The 21,277-nt window shown below is 38.7% G+C and overlaps 2 protein-coding genes across 2 annotated transcripts; both read left to right on the top strand.

Annotated features, from left to right (window-relative positions):
- Positions 1-7,825: 7,825 nt before the first annotated feature.
- On the top strand, positions 7,826-10,409 carry si:dkeyp-72g9.4. Its single transcript, XM_005921155.3, has 2 exons — positions 7,826-8,333; positions 9,321-10,409. The coding sequence occupies exon 2, from the start codon at positions 9,323-9,325 to the stop codon at positions 10,088-10,090; it is 768 nt and encodes a 255-aa protein (XP_005921217.1). The 5' UTR covers positions 7,826-8,333; positions 9,321-9,322; the 3' UTR covers positions 10,091-10,409.
- An 8,777-nt stretch (positions 10,410-19,186) lies between these two features.
- Positions 19,187-20,406, top strand: LOC102303310 (C-X-C motif chemokine 10). Its single transcript, XM_005921156.2, has 4 exons — positions 19,187-19,383; positions 19,500-19,620; positions 19,854-19,931; positions 20,097-20,406. Exons 1-4 carry the CDS (start codon positions 19,320-19,322, stop codon positions 20,152-20,154), a joined length of 321 nt encoding a protein of 106 aa, XP_005921218.1. The 5' UTR covers positions 19,187-19,319; the 3' UTR covers positions 20,155-20,406.
- Positions 20,407-21,277: the final 871 nt, after the last annotated feature.

The raw sequence follows: 21,277 nt of genomic DNA, 5'->3' as shown, positions 1-21,277 counted from the left end.
TCTCAGCTGACTGCAGGTTTCCCCAATCTTATAAACAGTACATTTGCACAATAACTGAAACTAGCACAGCTGAATGAGCAATGGGCTGTGAGGTCAGTTCCTTGATCATTAATATGCAAATTGTCATGACTGTTGATTAATGGCCATGAGTACCATTCACAGAGAGCTGGGGAATGACTGCAATCACAGCACTGTTAGATGGCAAAAGATGTACCTTTAGGCCCCCTCCTCGATTCAGAGATAGTCTGTCCCTTTTCACGTAAATGGCCTCCTCGACTCCGCCCTCAAAGCAGCGTTCCTCCCTGTCTAGAATGTGTACATCCTCATCATTGAAAGGGTGTCCACTGGCCTGTAGGTGTATTGATCATTGATCAGTGGTCTTTGATCAGTGATAATAGCAATTTCATATTAAATATCAAAGAACTGACATCACAGCCCATTGTTGGCTTCAGTTATTATGAAAATGTACTGTTTATAAGGTTAAGGTCAGGTGAGACTGAAGTAGTCATTGGATGAGTTACGAAACGTTTCTCCCATTGAAAACGCTACGTCCAGATGAACAGAATCAACCTTTTGGTATTTCTTACCTGTATAATTGAGCATGCATCAAGACAAATGTTATTACATGTTATTACAATCAGGGTGTTACCTGTGTAAGTAAAGCTACAGTATGACAGTTTGATGAGGGACATTGGTGAATACTTGGTGCTTAGACAAAGTTTAGATGGACAAAATCTAAGTAATCATGGTAAAAGTGTTGGTGTAGCATGACCAGGAAATAAACTGACCTGAACTTTACAAGATATTTGACTTTGGCAACCTCTGGCAACCTTGTATACAACATTTAGCCCAGGACATGAATTACCTTTCCTTTTTCTTTTTCCTTTTTTGTAATTAAGATTCATGACTCTCTTATGTCATATGGGTTTTACTTTGATCACTATAAATTTCATATGGTCTATACTGTACTGGGTGCACAGGCCAAGCTAATAAAACAGCTGCTATGCATGACATTTTGTAACAGAGATAAGCAATTAAAGTGAACTTTTTAGGCTTCGCATTTATTTATTCACATTTTTACTTATTTGCTCTGTCTTATTGACAGTAAAAATTGTTTTTAAATAAATAGCTTATTTTATTACACTCTTAATATGTGTCATATGAGGAAGTATTACTCTAGCGATATTTGCAAATGTATCTGAAGAGCTGTGAAACTGTGTCTCAACCACTGTGTCCTTAATAATCTTTGTGAAATAATTTGGAAATTTTCAGAATATGTCGGTGCAGAAATGTACGTCCATGCAAAAAATCTAATGTGTGAACAAATTTGAAAATATACACTGACAAAATGCATTTGTTGAGCTGCAAATGTTTGTGCATATTTGTGACCCCACCCCACTTAGTGTGCACTGTGCCTCAGTACTTTATATTTATTCATTCTACGCACCGAAAAATCTCTACATACTTGGAAATACGGATTGGGAGATTTTTCTTTTTCTACACACGCCAAAATATGATTACGCAACAAGATTCCGAGAAAACATTTTGCAGAATAATCAACACATTTAGAAATCTCAGTGTGCATCCAGAGTTTCTAATCACATTACAGACACCTGGACTGAGACACACTTACACAATTCTCGGGGGAAACATTTGCAAATTCTGCAACCATAACACCATCGAGCACATACTCAGATTTAGAAAACAAAGTTCAAACTTCACTACAAACGTTCATTTACATGCTCCCTCTGTTCTGTTTCTGAGTTTTTCAAACCTGGCTTGTACAGTCTATCATAAAGTGCCCATGCGACTCTTGCTACAGTCATTTCCATTGTTCCATTGTATCTGTCATCAGAATATTAAATTTACTCATAAATGCTTCACATGAGCATGTGCATCAAATTAAGGCTGCGTGGTCAGCAACGCTGGCTGTCAGATTTCATTTTGTGCCACTTGGAGAGAAACAAAAAGCACAGTGTGTGCTTGCAATGCTGTTAAGTGTAATATTTGTATCCTCGTAGGCTCAGTTGTTGCCCTCCTCAGATCTGAAAAGAAGAGAAATATTAATTTACAGTGGAATGTCAATATTTGCCACATTCAATGGCATAATGAAATTTATTCATTTGCTCACACCAGTAAATTTTTGGATCAAAATGATTCACAAATGAAAGTCTATGTTGAAAGGCGTTCCTGAACTCAATAGTCAATCAATAGTCCTCCAGAAATCAAAACCACTTCAATAGAGTAAAACATATGGGATCTATTCCAAGTATATGACATTTAAAAGTCAGCATTTTTCTCCTAGCATGGTGTAACATGTTCACGCAGCCTATTAATTGTGAACCAAACATATGACTTTTTTTTTGTTGTTGCTTTTACATCAATTTGACAAGTTTGGTCTTATAACTTATAGCCTGCCATTCCTTCAGAAAGTAATCCTGGATAGCCCCTGTAAGACCAAAATGGTTCTTAAGTTCAATGTTTTCTGTAAGACTTGGAAATTTATTGAACAAAAGAACGTTAAGACTGTCTAACTGACATTCAGGAGGAATCAAATCAGCTGTGGTCCACACGCACACAAACCACATGTGCAAACAGAATCTTTCCCAGAAACTAGCAGCTTTACAGGTGCAGAAGAGGAGTTCATAATGAGACGGGAAAAAGCAGATGGGCGAGTTCCGGGAACACTTCAGTTAACCAGATAAAGAACAAACTAAGTGAGCAAGATGAAGCCCAGAATTACATGTTTATGAAGAGAAACATAAACATGTGTAGACCGCCTGGGATTTTTAAGAAGACACCTTGAGGGTATCTGTAGGCAACATTTCCTGTTTGGAAAAGCAACAGCCTTTATTTCCAAACAGGTTTCCTGAAGGATGTGTTTGGGTTTTTTTGAGTTTGAGCAAATGTTTAAGCAGGATCTGAACCAGCACTAGTAAAAATATGACTGACCTTAGCTTGACAAGGCCTCTGTAAAACAGCAGAGCGCTTTAGATTTTGTGATAAAGAAAAAGAACTAAAGGCAAAGCAAGTCTTGCTTCAAGCAAAAAAGCCTCTCGAGGTCCAAATCTATATTATTTGGCGACATGAACAAATATGTCTCATGGTGTACTGAGCCTGGTTATTGTTTGTTTGTTATATTTTATGTGGAATCTTTTTTAAAACTGACTCATGGTTTTGGGACTTGCTAGTAAATGACAGCAATCCTGGCTCATTACAGTGCTGTACTCAGTAATGTACTCCACAGATCACAAGTGGTGAATAAAAAATGCAAATCACAGAAAACACCACACAAGAAAATTTAATTAAGTAAGACTTAATTGTGAACCATGAATTTGATTAGATTACAGTCATCCACATAAATATGCATTTTCAAACCGGACAGCTTGTATGCAGAATGATGTACGCATTATACACGTGTTATTTCTCTCCTCTTGTTATTTTGTCCACTCCCTATAATTTGATTTCTTTTTCTCAATAATTTGCAAACAACGTTTTCTTGGAAATAATCATCTTTCTGTGGAAAATTGCACTCTCTGCCCTTCAGAGGACAACTGCTGTATCCAACCATTTCCAAGAATCCCTCGGGCAGCACATTCAAGCTCCCATCAGCCGCAAAACACAGCCATCCTCCTGTGACTGTCTAATTCTTAGTGAATACACAAGTGGTTGTAAATATGGGGCTAATGATGGTGAGAAGATATGCATAAAACAAGACTGAATAGATGTGTTTTACATCAGCTTTAAAAGTCCAGACTTGCAGCTTTGTGACAGTGCTGACATTATCTGTAACCAGTCACACGGTGTTGTAAGCTGCATATAAACTGTTAGATGAATGAACAATTCACTTTTTTGAATGAATAAGAATTAAACTTTAATACTGTGGTAGATATGGGATCTGCTTTTTTTAAAATGACATTTATTAAAAAGCACAAAGCTGTATTGTAAAAAGATTTTAGAGTAAGAAAAAAGCCCATGGGTTTTAGCAATCATAACCACTAAACCAAATGGTTGAGCAGGCAGTCAAAGGGTTAACAAATGTTGGTTAAAAAACACAAAAGTAATTCAAAATTTTTGTAAATCTTGGAGAAAGAAATGGGTGGTTGATTTTACATTTTGGATTTTTGGCCTAACTAACAAGGTAGCTGTCTTCAGTTTGAATTTTGTTATCCAAAAATATCATGATGTAGCTGCTAATTGGAAGTTGTTCTGAATGTTGAATAGGACTGGTCCCTATATTGCGCTCTTCTGCTCAAACTGAGCACTCCAAGCGCTTTATTCAACTTGCCTCATTCATCCAAGTACTTTTTTCTATGCTCGTTCTATATAAGTGCTTACTATCTAACATTCACACTCCAATAGAGGCATCAGAGAGCAACTGAGGGTTAGCATCTTGCCCAAAGATATTTGGCATTGAGGTTTGGGTTGAACCACCAACCTCTGGATTAATCGGTGACCTGCTCGACCTCCTGAGCTACAGCGACCCCAGTTCTACACTACACAAATCATATCATATTATGCTCATGTACAGTTGAAAGCTATCAGAAAGTGGGAGCTTGAGAATAATAGCCTCTGGTATGCTCTTGATAAGTCAGCTATTTCCCTGTAAACACACATAGAGCTACAGATATCATCACAGCTGTTGCTTAAAATAATCTTTTGTTTGTTGTTTCTTTCAGAAATTTGCTTGCTGCTGTTTTTGTAAGAACTAGCTCGGTCATTTATGTGCCTAGTGTTTGTCATTAGCAAAATAAGCATCAACTTGTGCAGTCAGTGTGGTGCCTGTTTGTATTAAACAGTCTGTGTGATGTAACTGAGGCAAACCAGGCACCATTGTGTGCGTGTGTGTGTGAAGCAAATTTAGTTTCTTGTGACTAGTTCATTAGAGGTCTATAAAAAGACAGAAATCTTTCTATAGGCTGATATAGGCGGATGTGTGACTCATCTTATACATTATAGGTCACGCTGCCTCCAGCACGCGCCCTCACACACGTGCAGTCATCAATACTGTAAGGGGGGAAGTGTTTCCCCCAAACACAAGGGTATATTGTTGTTTAAATACATGTTGGTTTGTCAAGTGTGAGTGAGAGAGAGATAATTGAAGGTCCTCGTCAGGCGATGAGAAGTGGGCTACTGGAAGAAGAAGGCACAAGGTGGCAAGAGATGAGAACAGGGCTGTTGGAATGCTACTACGAAAGTAACCCCAACGGAAGAGGTTACATGAAGAGGAGGTGTGACCTATGGAATTTTCAATACCCGACTTCCAGACTGACGACGAAACAACTACTAGCTTAGTGTTCCAACATTCGGAAGAAAGAACTGCTATCACAACTGGAGATTGATGAGATACAACACAAATGCTACAGCAAGGGAAAGCCAGAACGCCAGGTCACGGGGGAGATACGAAAGAAGGAGCACTGAGTGCAAGACGAGCTGACCTGCAATGCAGGATCATGATGAAGGTGGAAACTTGGACCCTCTGTATCCACTTACCAAGACAAAGTGAAGTACCTTCCGAAGGTCTACTAGAAGATGTGAATGCGGCATTATGGACAATCCATAATGCGACCATCACCAAAACCAACTAGCTGATCTACACCATGGCAGCAGTGATCACAGAGATGCTTGGCAAAAAGATGAACAGCCAGAAGAAGCAGTGGCCTCCATGGAGAAGGATAGTAGAGGCCAAGATCAAGGTGGCAGAGAGGGACAACTATCAGAGCTGCAGAAACATGCAATGAAGAAAGGGATGCCTAAGAAGTACAAGCTGCTTATACCTGAGGCATTGCCACACAAACATTTACAGCCTTAGCCAGTCGATTGAAGAGATATACCAGAAAGACAGATATCATAGCAGATAAGATGAAGAGGCACATGATTTAATACATGAGCAAAGAATTTGTAGGAATACCAGAGGGGTGAAACACCAGCTCCTGGTAGATAGATCCATCCCCGGAGACTACAAAACCAGACTCACCAACCTGTGCACCACCTGGATTGACTACGATCCAGGTGCACCCTCCTGTGGGGAGGTGCACCCCCCCCCCCCCCCCCCCATTGACCCTGGAATTCCTTGAAATATGCAAAATCAACAGGACTCTAATAGCCTTAAGCAGGAACTTATTGGGGATGGGGCAAACAACTCTAGATGCCAACTTAAAGCCAATAGCACAAGTCGCCATCAAGTATGGGATCTATTAAGGAGATGCTCTGTCCCTGCAGTGAGATCATTTACAAGACTGGCTATGGATACCGACTATGTTATGGAGCAACCATCATCAACCACCTCCTCTACATGGATGACATCAAGCTGTATGCCAGAAGTGAACGTGACATAGAATCACTGATCCACACCACCAGGATATACAGCAACAACATTCGAACGTCATTCGGAATGGGGAAGTGTAGTTGGATGATAACAAAGAGAGGGAACTGCACTACCAGAAGGCAACATCGCAGACACTGAGGACAGCTACAAGTACCTGGGAATCCCACAGACAAATGGCAATCACGAACAGGCCGCTAGGAAAGCTGCAACCACCAAGTGCCTGCAGAGGGTAAGGCAAGTCCTGAGGAGTAAACTGAATGGGAAGAACAAAATCCTGCTCATCAACTCCCATGCCCTGCCGGGGATCAGACACCCTGCTGGGATAATAAGCTGGCCAAAGGAGGAAAAGCTAAAGATATCAAGATAAGGAAGCTTCTGACCATGCATAGAAGGGTTCACCCCAAATCCAGCACCCTGAAACTGTACGGTAAGGAGGAAGGCCGAGGACTGGTGTGTCAGAACCACAGTCCAGGATGAGACAATAAACATCTTGAAGTACATCAGGAAGATGGCCACAACTGACCGACAAAAACTGAATCCTCTTTACAAGCAAGAAGTTTGCCCAGCAGAATATTGTCATTTAAGATGAACGACCCAAATAAACTGTAAAAGAGGCTTCTAGATTAAAAGGAAATCAATTCAATTTTAGCAGCAATGAAAGTCTGATTAGGAGAAATGAAAAGCATTGTGTGCATCCCACCACCTGCGACCCAGTTTTGAAGTCTTTACCCAAGTGACAAATAGCAGCCCCGTTTACCACGAACTGCAGAGGAGACACTGTTTTTGTTTACGTAACTCTCTTTATGTCTGCTCCAAATCCTCGAAATGCTCTTTTTTTCAAATAGTCCAGTTTAAGACAAGCTAAAGTGTTTTTGGACGAGTGTCTAAATGTGTTTTTAACCAGAAATTCAGACTGTTTCCTGGTGGGCTCTGAGTCTTTGTTTCTGTAAACTGCAGTCTGCTAGTGCATGCCACTGAGTATTAATGAAAGATAATAAAAACATAATAACACAATAAAACTATGAAAACTCAATCAGGTGCAAAAAGCATTTCAATTTTTAAAGGTCTAAAGAGTCAGAAATGTATCTGCAGAGGGGAACTGTTGACTCATGTGAATCATGAGACGAGTTTCCATAAGTCAGTGCTCCCATGATCACTGCAATGTGTTGTTTGCATTATGTGCACACACACGCACACGCATAAACACACACACATGCATACACAGAGCAAACGTACCCATCTGATCAGATTATCTGCATGATGTATGTCACAAACTTTACACAACATGTTTACAGCTCTGCAGTCCTTCTTCCATTTTTGTTTTTAGAAGGAATCATTCATTTTGGCACATTTTACCAAAATTACAGTGGCTGACTGTGTTCATTTACAATGAGACATTTTTAGAAATGGCGTCTTATAAGATGAAAAAAAATGTGGAAAAAATAAACCTGACTCCACTTTGTTTGTTTGTTTTGTTGTTTTCTTCTCTTCCTCTCTCCCTCTCTCTCTCTCTCTCTCTCTCTCTCTCTCTCTCTCTCATCACCCCTCCTTTGCTACATCTGTGTCTGAGTCTCCTTCCTCTTCCCTATTTCTTCTGCATCTGTTTTTCTCGCTCCATCAAAACAGTCAGCCAGAGACAGTGCTGGGGCTGAGGAAATGGATGGTGTGTCTATTTTTAGAAGCAGGGAAGGAGGGCAAACCAAAAGTAAGCGAGGGAGAGAGGGAGCAAGAGAGAGAGGGAGGAGGAGGATGAGGTGGAGGAGAGGGAGGGGGGATGTGAGGAGAAGATAAACCTGCATTCTGCCTCTGCCTCTGGTCAGAGACAGTTGAAGCTTCACAGCACAATTAACAAGCAGCAGCAGATGAAAACAGAGGATCGTAAATAAAATTGAGGAGACAAAAAAAAGAGAGAACGAGAGCGACGGATGCAGGCTGCTATTTAAAGCTGCACCAGGAGAAGAGACAAGAAAAGATTCGGTGGACTCAACAAAGATCATCCGTAAAGGTGAGTGTGAAGGCAAATTGAGCAGAAAACCTTTACATTATTCCTGAGAATGCATGACGAACACACACACAGAGTGCCTGTTTTGTGCTTCAGCCTCGAGCTGCCGCCGTGGAACCATTTTTAGCTGTTGTATACAGAAGGTGTGGTCTATATTTAGCAGTGGTTACACCTTGGAAGAAACTGGGAGAGGCTGGCATTTTGGTTTGGCTTGCGCTATTTTTGTCATGAGGTCAATACAAGCATATATTGTGGGCTACGCTCTGGGTTATAACAACTCGGCGCTCCACACTCTGAAACAGTTTGAGGCTTTACGTGTCTGAGATCCCACAAAACAGTCATCTGTGTGTGCAGCCTTTCGCTGAGATTGTTTGTATATTGAACGGTCAACACGCACAACTCCAGAGTAAGCAGCGCACGGTGCCTGAAATGAAGGGAAGGGAGAGGAGAGGCTTCTATGTTTACTTGGTTTTATCGATACAGCCAGCAGTTGTAGTCGGTTGTGTTTTGGGAGCTTCGGACAATGTGAGCAATGTCCAGATGCACATTATGTCATTAGAAAAACACATTAGACTGATGAGGTGATTAAACAAGAGGCTTTTCAAAAGAAACTGAGGAAAAATTGTTGCAAATACAATGCAACACAACACTGTGTACGAATGAGAAATTAACTCCAGAAGTTATAAGTCAGTTCGTGAGATAATAGTGCACAGATTAATCTTTTTATTTGTATCGTGTGGAGACACATATTGCAAGTTTTGACATAAATGACACACACAAACAGGGCTCTCACTTTGTAAACTAGGAAGTAAGATTACATATCTGACCCTATCAGGAATGTGTCACATCTATCAAAATATCCAGTTTTCCAAATGGTGATTATATTTTCCTAAAGGATTCTGCTTTTTTGAGACTTGGATGCAGTATTTCACATTACACAGTTTTTTTCCCCATCTAAATGAGACCTCTCCCGTCTTGTCTTTCTCTCAGCTATGCGGCCGCGGTCCAGACTGCTGTCCAAGAGGAGACTGACGCTGCCCACAATCAGAGAGGGCAGCGAGGAGACGGTTAGAGATTTGAACGAAGCCAACACGCTCCATAATTCTGGTCACTGCCAGGCTTTGTCATCGGAGGACTACCTCCTCTCCATCTGCCACCTGGCCCACCCCACTTTTCCCAGCCGGGATGTTTCCCCGAACAGTTTCCACACACAGCAGCAGGACACTGCGCAGCAGAAGCTGAGGCCATCGTGGATTGAATACAACCCGAAAGAGGAGGCACGTGCTGCTGATGCGCAGCAGGCAGAGGGGAAAGAACTAAACAGACAGCTGAAGTTTGGCAACTCTGACCCTCTTGAGTATATTTATGGACACCAGAACAGCTTCTCTACCCTCTCAGGAGGTAGGAGGAGAGCATTTGTCGAGGGGAGGTTTATGAGGCAGCACGGCAGCGTATGGGAGAGCAGAGTGTGCGTGCGAGCCCACAGCATTTCCCTTGGTTCAAATCCAGATTTCCCACAACAACATGAGGGCAGTTGCTCTGAATTAAACAGCAAAACTGACACTTCAGTTCCAAACATCTCCCCAAAACACACCTTGGCCAGGTCGGAGGCCAGCATAGCTTGCAGAAAGGCAGAGGGAGAGAGGCTGAATCCAGCCATCAAACAGTCCCTCATCTCTCAGTGGATCTCTGACTGCAGGCTGGCATGGAGGGAGGCACGCACTCGAGCCTGTATGCTTCCTGCCATTGCTGAGGTGTAGCATGTAAATGGACAGTCAATGTGACATTCTCCAGTAAATTATTCTAATCTTTTGTGTCAGTGCATGAGACATTGACATTAGGAGACACATAGAAATACACATTTGAAAAGATACAGAGACAAGTAAAGACTACTACAATTGTCCATCTGTAACATTATATCAGTGTTAATATTCACTATTACAACCTTTCTGCTCTTAATGTATGCCAGTGATCATAACAAACCATGAAAATGAGCAATTCTGTAATGTCCTTTTTAATATCTTCCAGTGTTTGCAAATGACATGAAGAAATAAAGCAGTCTTTTGATACTCTCTCTCAGATCGTGTGAAACGTGCTTTTCCCCTCAGCTGCAGGCTTTATTTTCCTGCACACGGAGACCCTTCAGAAATGAACTCCACTCTTGGCTCTGCTGGTGCCAGGCGCCGAAGTTTCTATGGTAACTGTCATGGGATCCTGCACTGGTAAACACAAGTGTGGAGAGACACGGGCAGAGCAAAGATGGCACCGGTGAACCTCAACATGCAAGATGCTGGTTATTTATTGCTGCACTGGTACGACAGCAACAACGATGCATGCAGTAAGGTATAACTGGAAAAGGTGACGCTGAAGGACGCAATGCCACACTAATACATTTTCACATTCCAAAGCACAAATGATCTGCATGTAGAATAAAAAGGTTCAATGAGGCGTGTGCAGAAAAAACTAAACAGGCCATGGCTGTTCTACTAAATAAGAGACACTAGAGGGCAGGCTTCTATCATTACTACTCAAGAAAACACTTTGCATAACTGATTCATTGGACATTTTATAACAGTAAATCTCCCGTAAGCCGTTCTTACTCTCTTTATGGTAAATAATTATTTTCAAAGACTATCAGTTTAGGGATTTAAGGGTCAAAGACAAAGTCATAACTGTACTAACAACCGAATGTTTTGGCCTTGAGTCCAAGGTTGGATCCAAAGAAGGCTGTATGCTGTAACTTAAGTTAAAAGGCGACTATAAAGTAGAATAATACGCCATTGTTTGAGGTCAGGGCAGAGGGTCAGTTCCCCTAAAACCAAAGAACCCCCCCCCCCCCCCCCCCATTAGTGTACTGCACTGTGCAAAAACTCTCGAGCTACTCATTATTAACTCAAGAAGGTTATGTTTTTGGTTGTGTGCGCTCATGTCATCATTCTGCCTGTAACTAAACTTAACTAAACTCAAAAATGTTTTGAATGAAAGACTTTATAGGGGTGTAGATAGGAGTCATATTAACAATCCATTCAAACCCGGTTTACAACCACCAAGGTCTTCAAGGTCAGCTTAATAATTTATTGATCCAAAATTGAAAAAATGCCTTATAACTTAAAAATTTAGATTCTTACAAGACTGATGACCTGTATAAGGATCTATAATAGCATGTCTTATCTGACCTCTGACCTCTCCTTGAAGGTCAATAGACTGATCTAAGTGTAAAAGTAATAATTCTATATAGAGCTACTTGAAACTATGTTTCTTATTTCACTGTTTGTATTGACAACATGTCAGCATATAGGGAATCATATTTGTGGATTCTAAATATCATGTTACTTTATTATGACTTTAATATGTACATTATAATAACAAGTTACAATTTAAACACAATAAAATACAATGTTCCTGCATAAGTATGTAGATATACTACATTGTATGTATACTGCTTATACATGCTTAAAAAACAAATTAAATTTCTGATGAAAACATTTTTTTTCACTTGATGTTTATCATTAATATTCCAAATAAATTTTACTAAACATTTAATGAGTTCTATACCTGTACTATATCCATATAGATAAAAAAAAATAAAAATACAAAAAATAATTGAACTCAAACCTATGTCAAGTAAAGGCCTGCACTTTGCACTTGTTTTTGCTGAACTACAATCTGCTTAAAGCATCTTTAAAAAGAACAAAAAAACAAAATGAATGTATAGAAAATACAATAATGACGTAAATGAGGAGAGCGAGCTTGCCTGGCAGATGTCTGAGGGCGTCTTGTCTCCTTATACCGTATTTTCCTTCCAAGCTTTAAAGTGGTTTCGAGTCATATTTCTCAGGCTTCCTGAGGGTGTTTTAGAAGTTGTAGACCTTTGAAGCAGTGTGGCAATGTGATGTGTTTATAGACATAGAAGAGAACAAAAGGCAGAAGAGTTTTGAAGGTCCTAGTAATTAAAGAAATTAGAAGAAAGCTTTTCTGACAGTTCAGCCTGTGTTGAAGTTGATCGTACCAAATATTAATTTTCAAGCTCATTAGAATTGTAAAAACTGAGTTTTTGCCTTATATATTATATTTGCTATTTTCCTAACAAAACGTGTATGGAAACTAGTTGGCTCAAGACTTTTGCACAGAGCTGAAGAAAGTACTTTAAAACACGTGTTTTTACATTATGTGTAAAAATGTAAAAACACATAATGAAAACGCTCCACAGAGCGTTTTTTCTTGTGTTGATCAATCGGGGTTACTAGAAAGTAGCAGCAGTGACTATGAGTACTGAATACGATTATTGTGACTGGAGGAAGTAAATCATTTTAGTTCTTCCGTACGCAATATTTATATGAGCAAAATAATGCCAAAAAAGTTGCTGATTGTAAGGTTATTTATTTCTCTGAAAGCAATGGCTTTTAAACCAAATATCAGATTTTTTTATAGAGTTTGGGACTTACTGGTAGTATGGGAAACCTTATCTGCAGCCAGATTATCATACACATTATTATTACTGTTGCCACTTCTTACTATTGCTTAAGTAAAAGAAGAAGAGATTTGTTGAGGGGAGAACCACAAGTACCCTGAGGATGAGATATGTTTTAATCAAATATATATTTGCTGTATATAATACTTAGTGTGTGTGTTAGATTTCTATGTTCAGTGTTGCAAATGCAGTATCATGATGTACTTTCACTGGTGTTAATACAACGTTATTATAATGTTATTATAACTGAAGAATTCTTTCAGCCAATAAAGGAAGAAAAAAAAAGAAAAACACCATAAAAACCATGAAGAAAAGAAAAGATGTGTCAGCGTTAAGAGGGAGAAAGATTTGGTGGTTGCAGGAAAATATTCTTAGTGGTTTTTGACACGCTGCATTTCACACTTACCTCAACAGGAAGATGAGATCTATTTGCATCAAACTGACAGTTGACTACTAGTAAATTATTAATAATTGTTATTATTATTTAGATTTTTGGTGTATATTTCAGACCGTCCCTCAAAGGGTTGCTGATTTTAGTTTTCAAAATCATATTAAATTATTTTCTTCGTAGCAAGTGTTTCAGTAAAGATTTTCAACTGGCAAGACCCAGTGTGTGATTTTAGTGTTCCCTTAATTTCCCTTGTTTTTGAGCAGTATAAATATACCTTAGTAATTTACTAAGGTTTTGTTTTTTAGGCACACTATGGTAACAGGTCAGCAGCCTGTTAGCCCTGCAACACACTGGTGATTTGCGAAGCGAAGCGAATTGATGAATGGATGGACTAAGGTAACTCTTCCTTATCTAAACTGTCTTCTACTACATATTTCAACTATATAGTACCACTGATCCATAAACAATTAAAAAATAAGGAAGCATCTTAACCATGTTGTGGAAAAAGTTCACCACACTTGGGAACCACACATACACATGTGAAACTTTTCACAGGATTCTTTGCGAGACTCGTGAAAAACTCCCCATGATTCAACAGCTCGTTGAACACATTTAACAGCAACAAGTTGACACGGATTTTCGGTATGACTTTTGAAAGATTCGTCTGTCACATTGCTGAGGAATTTCAATGCCCTCTCTTTACAGTGCTTCTTAAGTTCATTGAGGTTTGTCGGCACTTGTTCATGCACAGCTCTCTTGAGGCCTCTCTGAAGTATTTCAGTCAGGTTGAGGTCTAGCTTTTGCCTGGGCCATTGGAGCACTCCAATTCTTTTCTTTTTCAGTCTGCTTTTTGTTTTGTTTTTATCAAAATTAATTCATTATGCAAAATGTTTAAGAAATAAATGTCCATGTGTCTTTTCCTGTTCACACAAACATTCAGAATACAAGTTCATCTCTGTGAGAATTTTTAATTGTTATGCAAAAAGTTTTAATGTTCTCTTGTAATGTATCATATTACCACAAAATGTCAAAATGTTGTACCACCAGCCACAGAGCTGAGAAGGAGTGGGGGTGGAGGGTGGGAGGGTTGGTATCCAGTGCTGTTTTGAGCATCATAGGCTTGTTGTGTGACCCAATTTCACCCAAGCTTTGCCTGTCAGACGGATGACCTCACATTTGACTCTATAAAACTTTAGCATACAAGGATTTCATGGTCAATTCAATCACTGCAAGATCCCTGTGGCTGCAAAACAAGCCCAAATCATCACCCCTCCACCACCGTGCCTGACAGCTGGTACGAGGTGTTTGTGCTGTTATGCGTTTGTTTTGTAGCAGACGTGGTGCTGTGCATTATCACCCAACGTCTGCACTTTGGTTTTATTGGTTTCATCTATCCAGATCCATCTATCCATTGTTCCAGAACTCTTGTTGTTTGTTCAGATGCTACTTGGCGAACTTTGGCCACGCTGCCGTGTGATTTTTAGAGAGAACACTCTTTTCCAGGCAATCTTTCCAAACAAGCCGTACTTGTTCACTTTTTCTTAAATTATGCTGTCATTAACTTTTCTTTCTTATTTTCTTTGTTCTTTGAATCCAAACCTGAATGCTTCAGAGCAGCAAACTTTCAAAATGCCCGCTTTTATAGGTGTGCCTGCACTTGCTTATGATGAATGGCTTGAGTGCATCTTATTTCCTATGGAAGTGTCAAGTTGTACCATTGTGTACTTTCACCTGGCTACATAAACTCTTGTGAAAACTTTCGTTTACATCTTCTCAACCTTATGAGTTTAGATCACGATCTAAACAACAAAGCCTGAAGCAACGGCTTTTATAAAGTTGTAGTTTTTTAATTCAAAGCCTTTGAGTTGGAGTCTGCATGACTTATGTGCATAAAAAATTTGAAAATCCCTTTATATTGTTTCCTCTTTCCTTTTCCACAACAAGAAATATTGTTTAGTCGCTTTGTATTTCATCATACCTCCACTCCTACTAAGAAATATCACTTTTTAAATGAAATGAGAAGTGCAACCACACTGGGCTTGTCTAGAAAATTTGTACAGGAAGAGACTCTGCTGATGTTGCTAGTTCCTGTTGGTTTATTCCTATACGGGGTCACACATTGTGGTATTCACCACAAGTAAAGCGGCACACATCCTCACAAAAAGGAAATATATTCTTAATATGTAAGGTTGGCAATCCCCTTATATACACAAACTCACTTTGACCCCACTACCATTAGGGCTAATAGGGAGGGGAAAAAGCCACTTTCCATTTATGTTCCTGGCCATATCTGTTCCACCGCTCTCCGTTGGACTGCAGCTGCACCACATTTTTGTCCCTGTGCCAGAATATCTGAAAGAACAAGCTGTACCCACAAAAGGGAAAAGCCATTAAATATTAACAAAAAGTACATATAAAATATTCAAGCGTGCTAAGTGCACGGAAATACAGTTAATCTGTGTTGGAAGCACTGAATAAAAAAGCGTGATTTCTAAATCTCACTGTGAGAGCAGGTTTTGATTTGATTTATAGTTTTCTACACGTTATAAGCGCTTCTGTGTCGTTTTAGAGAGGTCACACTTGCTGACCAAGCGACTACTGGTGTTCAGTCTGGCACCGCAAGAAAAAAAGTCCCCATTCTCGCTTTTTATTGGAAGGGAAGATCCCTGTGTCTTAAAATAGCATGCCTCCACTTTGACATTTGTTTGAATCTTTGGTTTAATATTTTACATTTAATCTTCGAATCCAATGATTTTTGTTTTTTAAAGTTCTTTTTGCATGCAACCTCTCAGAAAGCCCTTTTAAAATTGTATTAAATTTTAAATTAAACATTACAGTGCTTGAACCATCATTTCTGCCCCCAAAAACAGATTTTCACACTTAAGTATTGAAATCGATGTGAATGATTTGGATTGCAGCAGCCCACCATCACGGGACATCACCCACATCATCCCAGACGTAGACAGATATGTCAGAAGTTGCAGTAAGTCAAACCAAAACCTTCTGCATGGCTGCAAACGAGATGTTTTGTAGTTTGGGTGAATGCCAAACATGTTTCTGAAGTCCTCATAGTTGACATTTTAGAGACATAACCCCTTTGATTAATACTATAAACACTAATTTCATCCTCCTTTCCTCATTTTTTTAAGCTGCTGGTTCTCTACATCACAGCTTTTACAGGAAACTAATGTGAATTCTTCTTATTACATCACTTTCTGTTTCATTCTGGCTTTCTGACCTTCTTGCAGCTGAAAATAGGTTATAAAAAAAAAGAAGAAAATAAAAGTTGATTGAATTTCAGTTTGCCAAGCGTCAAATGAAAAGGGAAATAAAACTGAAACTCCGAAGCTTTCTTTTGAAACCATATTTGCTCAAGGCTTTGATCTTGGTGGCTTTTCTTATCAGATCTGATCAGATTTTATCTGGTGTGTCACCATCAAACCAAAGACAGAAGGCAGATAGTCAGATAAGTCAGAGATTACCGATTTATTCACACCAGAAATGTCACAAATGTACAACTACCGCTTACTACAAATGGAAAGAAATAAAACAAAGCTGCGTGTTTTTCCGAGCACTCACACCTTTCTCATTTGGAGATGAGAATGCTAAAGGTGTCAAACCACTGATGCATGTAACATCATGCCCTCGTGTTGCAAAATAAAAAAAAAGAAAGAAAAAAAAAGAAAGAAAGAAAAAGCCCACATGTTGTGTAAGTTGTTCAAATATCTGCCTTTGTTATGATAGCAATAAAAAGAGAAGGATTTTTAATGTATTATCATGTGATAGTTGGAATATTACATTTTTCTGATGTTTGAACATTAATAAAATGATATAATTAAAGAAAAAGTTTGTTTCACTTTATTTGTGCATCTGCTCCCTATTTAGCTCAGATATATATATTTTCTGGTTTATTCAATTAAACAATTTCATTAAAAAATTCCACAAAGCTTGATATGAAGGAGGTTAAATCCATTATTATTTTTGGGGCAGAAAGTTAAAAACATAAAATAAAACATAACTTTAAAAAAGTTATAGGAATAAAGCAGGTAAGCTTCTTTTTTTTTTAAGCAAATGTTAGGATTATATGAAATGGTGCATTGTGGGAAATGCACGTGTGAGTGAACTGCATGTTTAATGGAAGCAGAAGTTGTCATTTTTAAACTCTGAAACACTTTAATCTGCCCCCATTTTTTATATATATATATATTTTTTCAGTCTATTATGAATTTGATATAAAGAACATGAAATTCAAAATAATTTTCAGCTCTCACAAAACCATAGCCAGTACATCTAAATAGTGGCAGCTTTCTAGTTTGTTAGCCAAGGCCTTGAGAGCTTATTTTACCTACAGCATGTGTGTGTGAGCTTTCAATATCCGCTGCAACGCCGATGTGTTGCAATAACTGCAACTAAATGTTTCCTGTAAAAGCTGCTTAGTCCAACACACTAACTTAGATGACTTTATCCCTCCATTTAGAATGGCTACAGCTCTGGGATATTTGACAGTTTGCTCACATTAAGTCTTCTAGAGACAACTGATACCCCTGAGAACTCTTATTTTCCAGCAATGGGCACTTTAATGTATTATCTTTTCTGCATTAAGTTTAAACTCACAGCTTACTTAGTTAGATATACCTTACTAGGACCTCATTCTACCTTCAGCAATTACAGCCGTAATTGTTTGCAGCATTGATTCAACACATTGCAAAAAAATTCCCCACAGATTTTGGTCCATAAATTAACACGACAGCATCACACGGGTGCTGTAGATTTGCCAGCTACACATCCATGATGATCTCCTGGACTGACATCTGACAGATGAGGAGGCCATTTGAGTACAGTGCACTCACTGCAATGTTCAAGAAACTGATGTGAGATGATTTGAGTTTTGTTACACTGCTCAACTGATACCGAGGGGCCCAAATAGTGCCGGGAAAAGATTCCCTACATCATTAAACCACCACCAGCCTGAACTGTTGACGCAGAGCTGGATGGATCCATGTGCCCATGTTCTTTCTGACCCTATCACCTACATGTTGACTCATCAGACCAGTCAATGTTTTTCCATCTTATGTTATGCAATTTTGGTGAGTCCATGTAAATTTTAAGCTTCAGGTTCCTGTTGTTAGCTGACATGAGTGTCACTTCTTGTGGTCTTCTGCTGCTGTAGTTCATCTGCTTTGAGGTTCAATGTGTTGTGTATTCACAACAAATGCTCTTCTTCATACCTTGATTGTAACAAGTGGTTAAATGAGTTGCTGTTGCCTTGTATCACCTCGACGCGACTACATCATTCTCCTCTGACTTCTGGCGTCAACAAGGAATTATCCCACAGAGAACTGCTGCTCACTGGATATTTTCTGTTTTTCAGGCCGTTCTCTGTAAACCCTTGAGATTGTTGCTCAGGAAAATCCCGGTAGATTAGCAGTTTCTGAAATACTCAAATCAGCACAACAGGCACCAGCAAACATGTGACATTATAACTCCTAAATTACCTTGCTTCCTCATTCTGATGTTCTGTTTGAATCATGTCTACAATCCTAAATGCACTTATTTGGTGCCATATGAATATTTAACATGGCCCAAATGTTTTCTCACAGGTTACAAAGGTTTCATCTCTCACATGGCCTAAATGTTTTGATGGTTGATGTGGGTTTTTTTGTTTTGTTTTTATCAAAATTAATTCATTATGCAAAATGTTTAAGAAATAAATGTCCTTGTGTCTTTGCCTGTTCACACAAACATTCAGAATACAAGTTTATCTGTGTGAGAACTTGTAATTGTTATGCAAAAAGGTTTAATGTTCTCTTGTAATGTATCATATTACCACAAAATGTCAAAATGTTGTACCACCAGACACAGAGCTGAGAAGGAGTGGGGGGGGTTGGAGGGTTGGCTTTTTCTATTTTGTGGCATTTTTGAGTTTCACTTTCCACTCTCAAAAATTTCCCTTTGTCACAGGAAAGATTACGTATGCAGCCAAAGTAAGTATTTAAGAGCCCACTCTGAGTCGACTCCTCACAGCACTCCTGTCAACAATCAGTCTTTAATTGTTGCAAGACTCTCTCTGGCTTCATTATTATCTTTGCTGCACGTTTTCAGCACCAGTGTCATCTTGAAACCAGCAATGTCCACCCTCATCAAAGCGTTTCTGCTCCTGGCTGTCATGGTCTGCATCTCCCAGGCCCAACGTAAGTTTCTTTCTTTATTTGTCCTTTTAGATGATTTAGATTCTTGGTTGAAATTACGCAAACTTGAATTTGTGCACGTCAAATATTAATTTCTTTTTCATTGCCTTCTTTTCTAGTCAAACAATCAGGACAGCAGTGTCTGTGTCACCGTGTCAGGAATCTTAACGGCATGAAGACTGACATAAAGGACATACAGATCTACCCAGCAACCATCTTCTGCAACAAAGTGGAGATTGTGTAAGTTTTTTTTAATATGACTTTTTTTTTTCATTATTACTTTTGAGAAATTCATCATGAAGATTTGCTAAGCTTTAATAAAGCATCACACAAGAAATTGCACGACAGTGCAAATTAAATGCATCCTAACTAAAAATGCCTTTTTAAGGTAGACAATGATTTTTGAAAAATACTTGTAGGATCCTTAGCTTTTCCATTTAAATTGAACTTACCTCTATTTTCTATTTCAACAGTGTTACCTTGAACAGTGGCCTCCGCTATTGCTTGAACCCCGAACAAAAAAATGTGAAAAGGCTCCTGACTAAAATCATGTGAGTACACTTCACCACACTCATCCAAGTTTTACATCCAGTACACTGATTGTCTAAATAATAATGTTAGATTATTAGTGAATCACTTCAGTTTATAGAAATAAAGTAATAAATGACATTTTTTTTCTAATGAGTGCACTGTTTGTTTGTTTTTTGTGAATTTAGGGATAAAAAGCAGAAGACCACTTCCTCCCCAGTGGAACCCTCCACAGCTGCCATGTGATTGTCTTTTAAGCTCTCTGAAAGAAAAAGCACCTCATATGACCTCTGAACCCTCAACAAAGTCACCTTGACAAAAACAAAAAAACATGGACATGAAATGATTGTGTTTTTTTTTTATTTAATTTTTTTATATGTGCTTATATTTTATCTCCACTCTGTTGTATCCTGTTTTTATTCTTCTGTGTTTTTGTAAATAGATGAATGTCTCTTTGCACTTCTTGATATTTTTTAAATAAAATTATTAGCTCTTAAAGATTTGTTTCCTCATATTTCATGCCAGTAGGATTTTGTGTCTATACAAACATTTGAACTACTGATCTCTTTAGAATGTATAAACAGCCTAGTTGACGTTAATAAACTGATGATTAATCATTAATTACTGTGTCAGAGGTCAGCGAGCAAGAAGAGAGTAGCATATGTGCAGCTATCCTCTATAATTAATAATATCAATTCAACATTAATAAACACCTCAAACACAAAACATTACAAAGTGCTGCATTATTGCAAAACAGTCTGCACATTCAAAACAGTCTTGCATGTGTGGGACGTGCACATGTGTTTTCCACACTTATTAAAATGGCACAGTGGCAGAATGATTAAGACTTTCCTCTTACAGTAAGAGGTTTCATAGTGTGAACCTCAGCTGGGGTCTTTCTGTGTGGAGTTGGCAGCTCCTCCCAGTGCCTGGGTGGGTTTTCTCTGGGTACTCCAGCTTCCTCCCATCATCCAAAGACATGCGTATTAGGTAAACTCGTGGTTCTAAATTACCTGAAGTGGTTAAAGTGTTTGAATTGTACAGAATAATACACAGTACACTCAAAAATAAAAGGTTCTTCATCCTTAAAAGTAACAATTAAGCAAAATGCAACCAAAATATATACATTTAAAGATTTGTTTACTCAAATAATTAACCATTAAGAAATATGTGCTTGGTATAAACTGAGTGTATAGTAAATTTCATATTACATTAAATGTAACATATTACATTTTATTTATGTAGTAACATTAAATGGGGAAACTTATATGTAAATAAATGAGTTAAAGTCAGTATTTCTGGGCAGAATTATTTTTGGAGTGTATTAATGTATGGTTAAAAAAATGTGACTTGCAGTTAGAGCACTTGC

The sequence above is a fragment of the Haplochromis burtoni genome, unplaced genomic scaffold (assembly GCF_018398535.1).
Source record: "Haplochromis burtoni strain Fernald_Lab_line unplaced genomic scaffold, NCSU_Asbu1 Contig_10, whole genome shotgun sequence".
Taxonomy (NCBI): domain Eukaryota; kingdom Metazoa; phylum Chordata; class Actinopteri; order Cichliformes; family Cichlidae; genus Haplochromis; species Haplochromis burtoni.
Note: the sequence above shows the minus strand (reverse complement) of the source record. Positions and strands in the feature narration are given on the sequence as shown.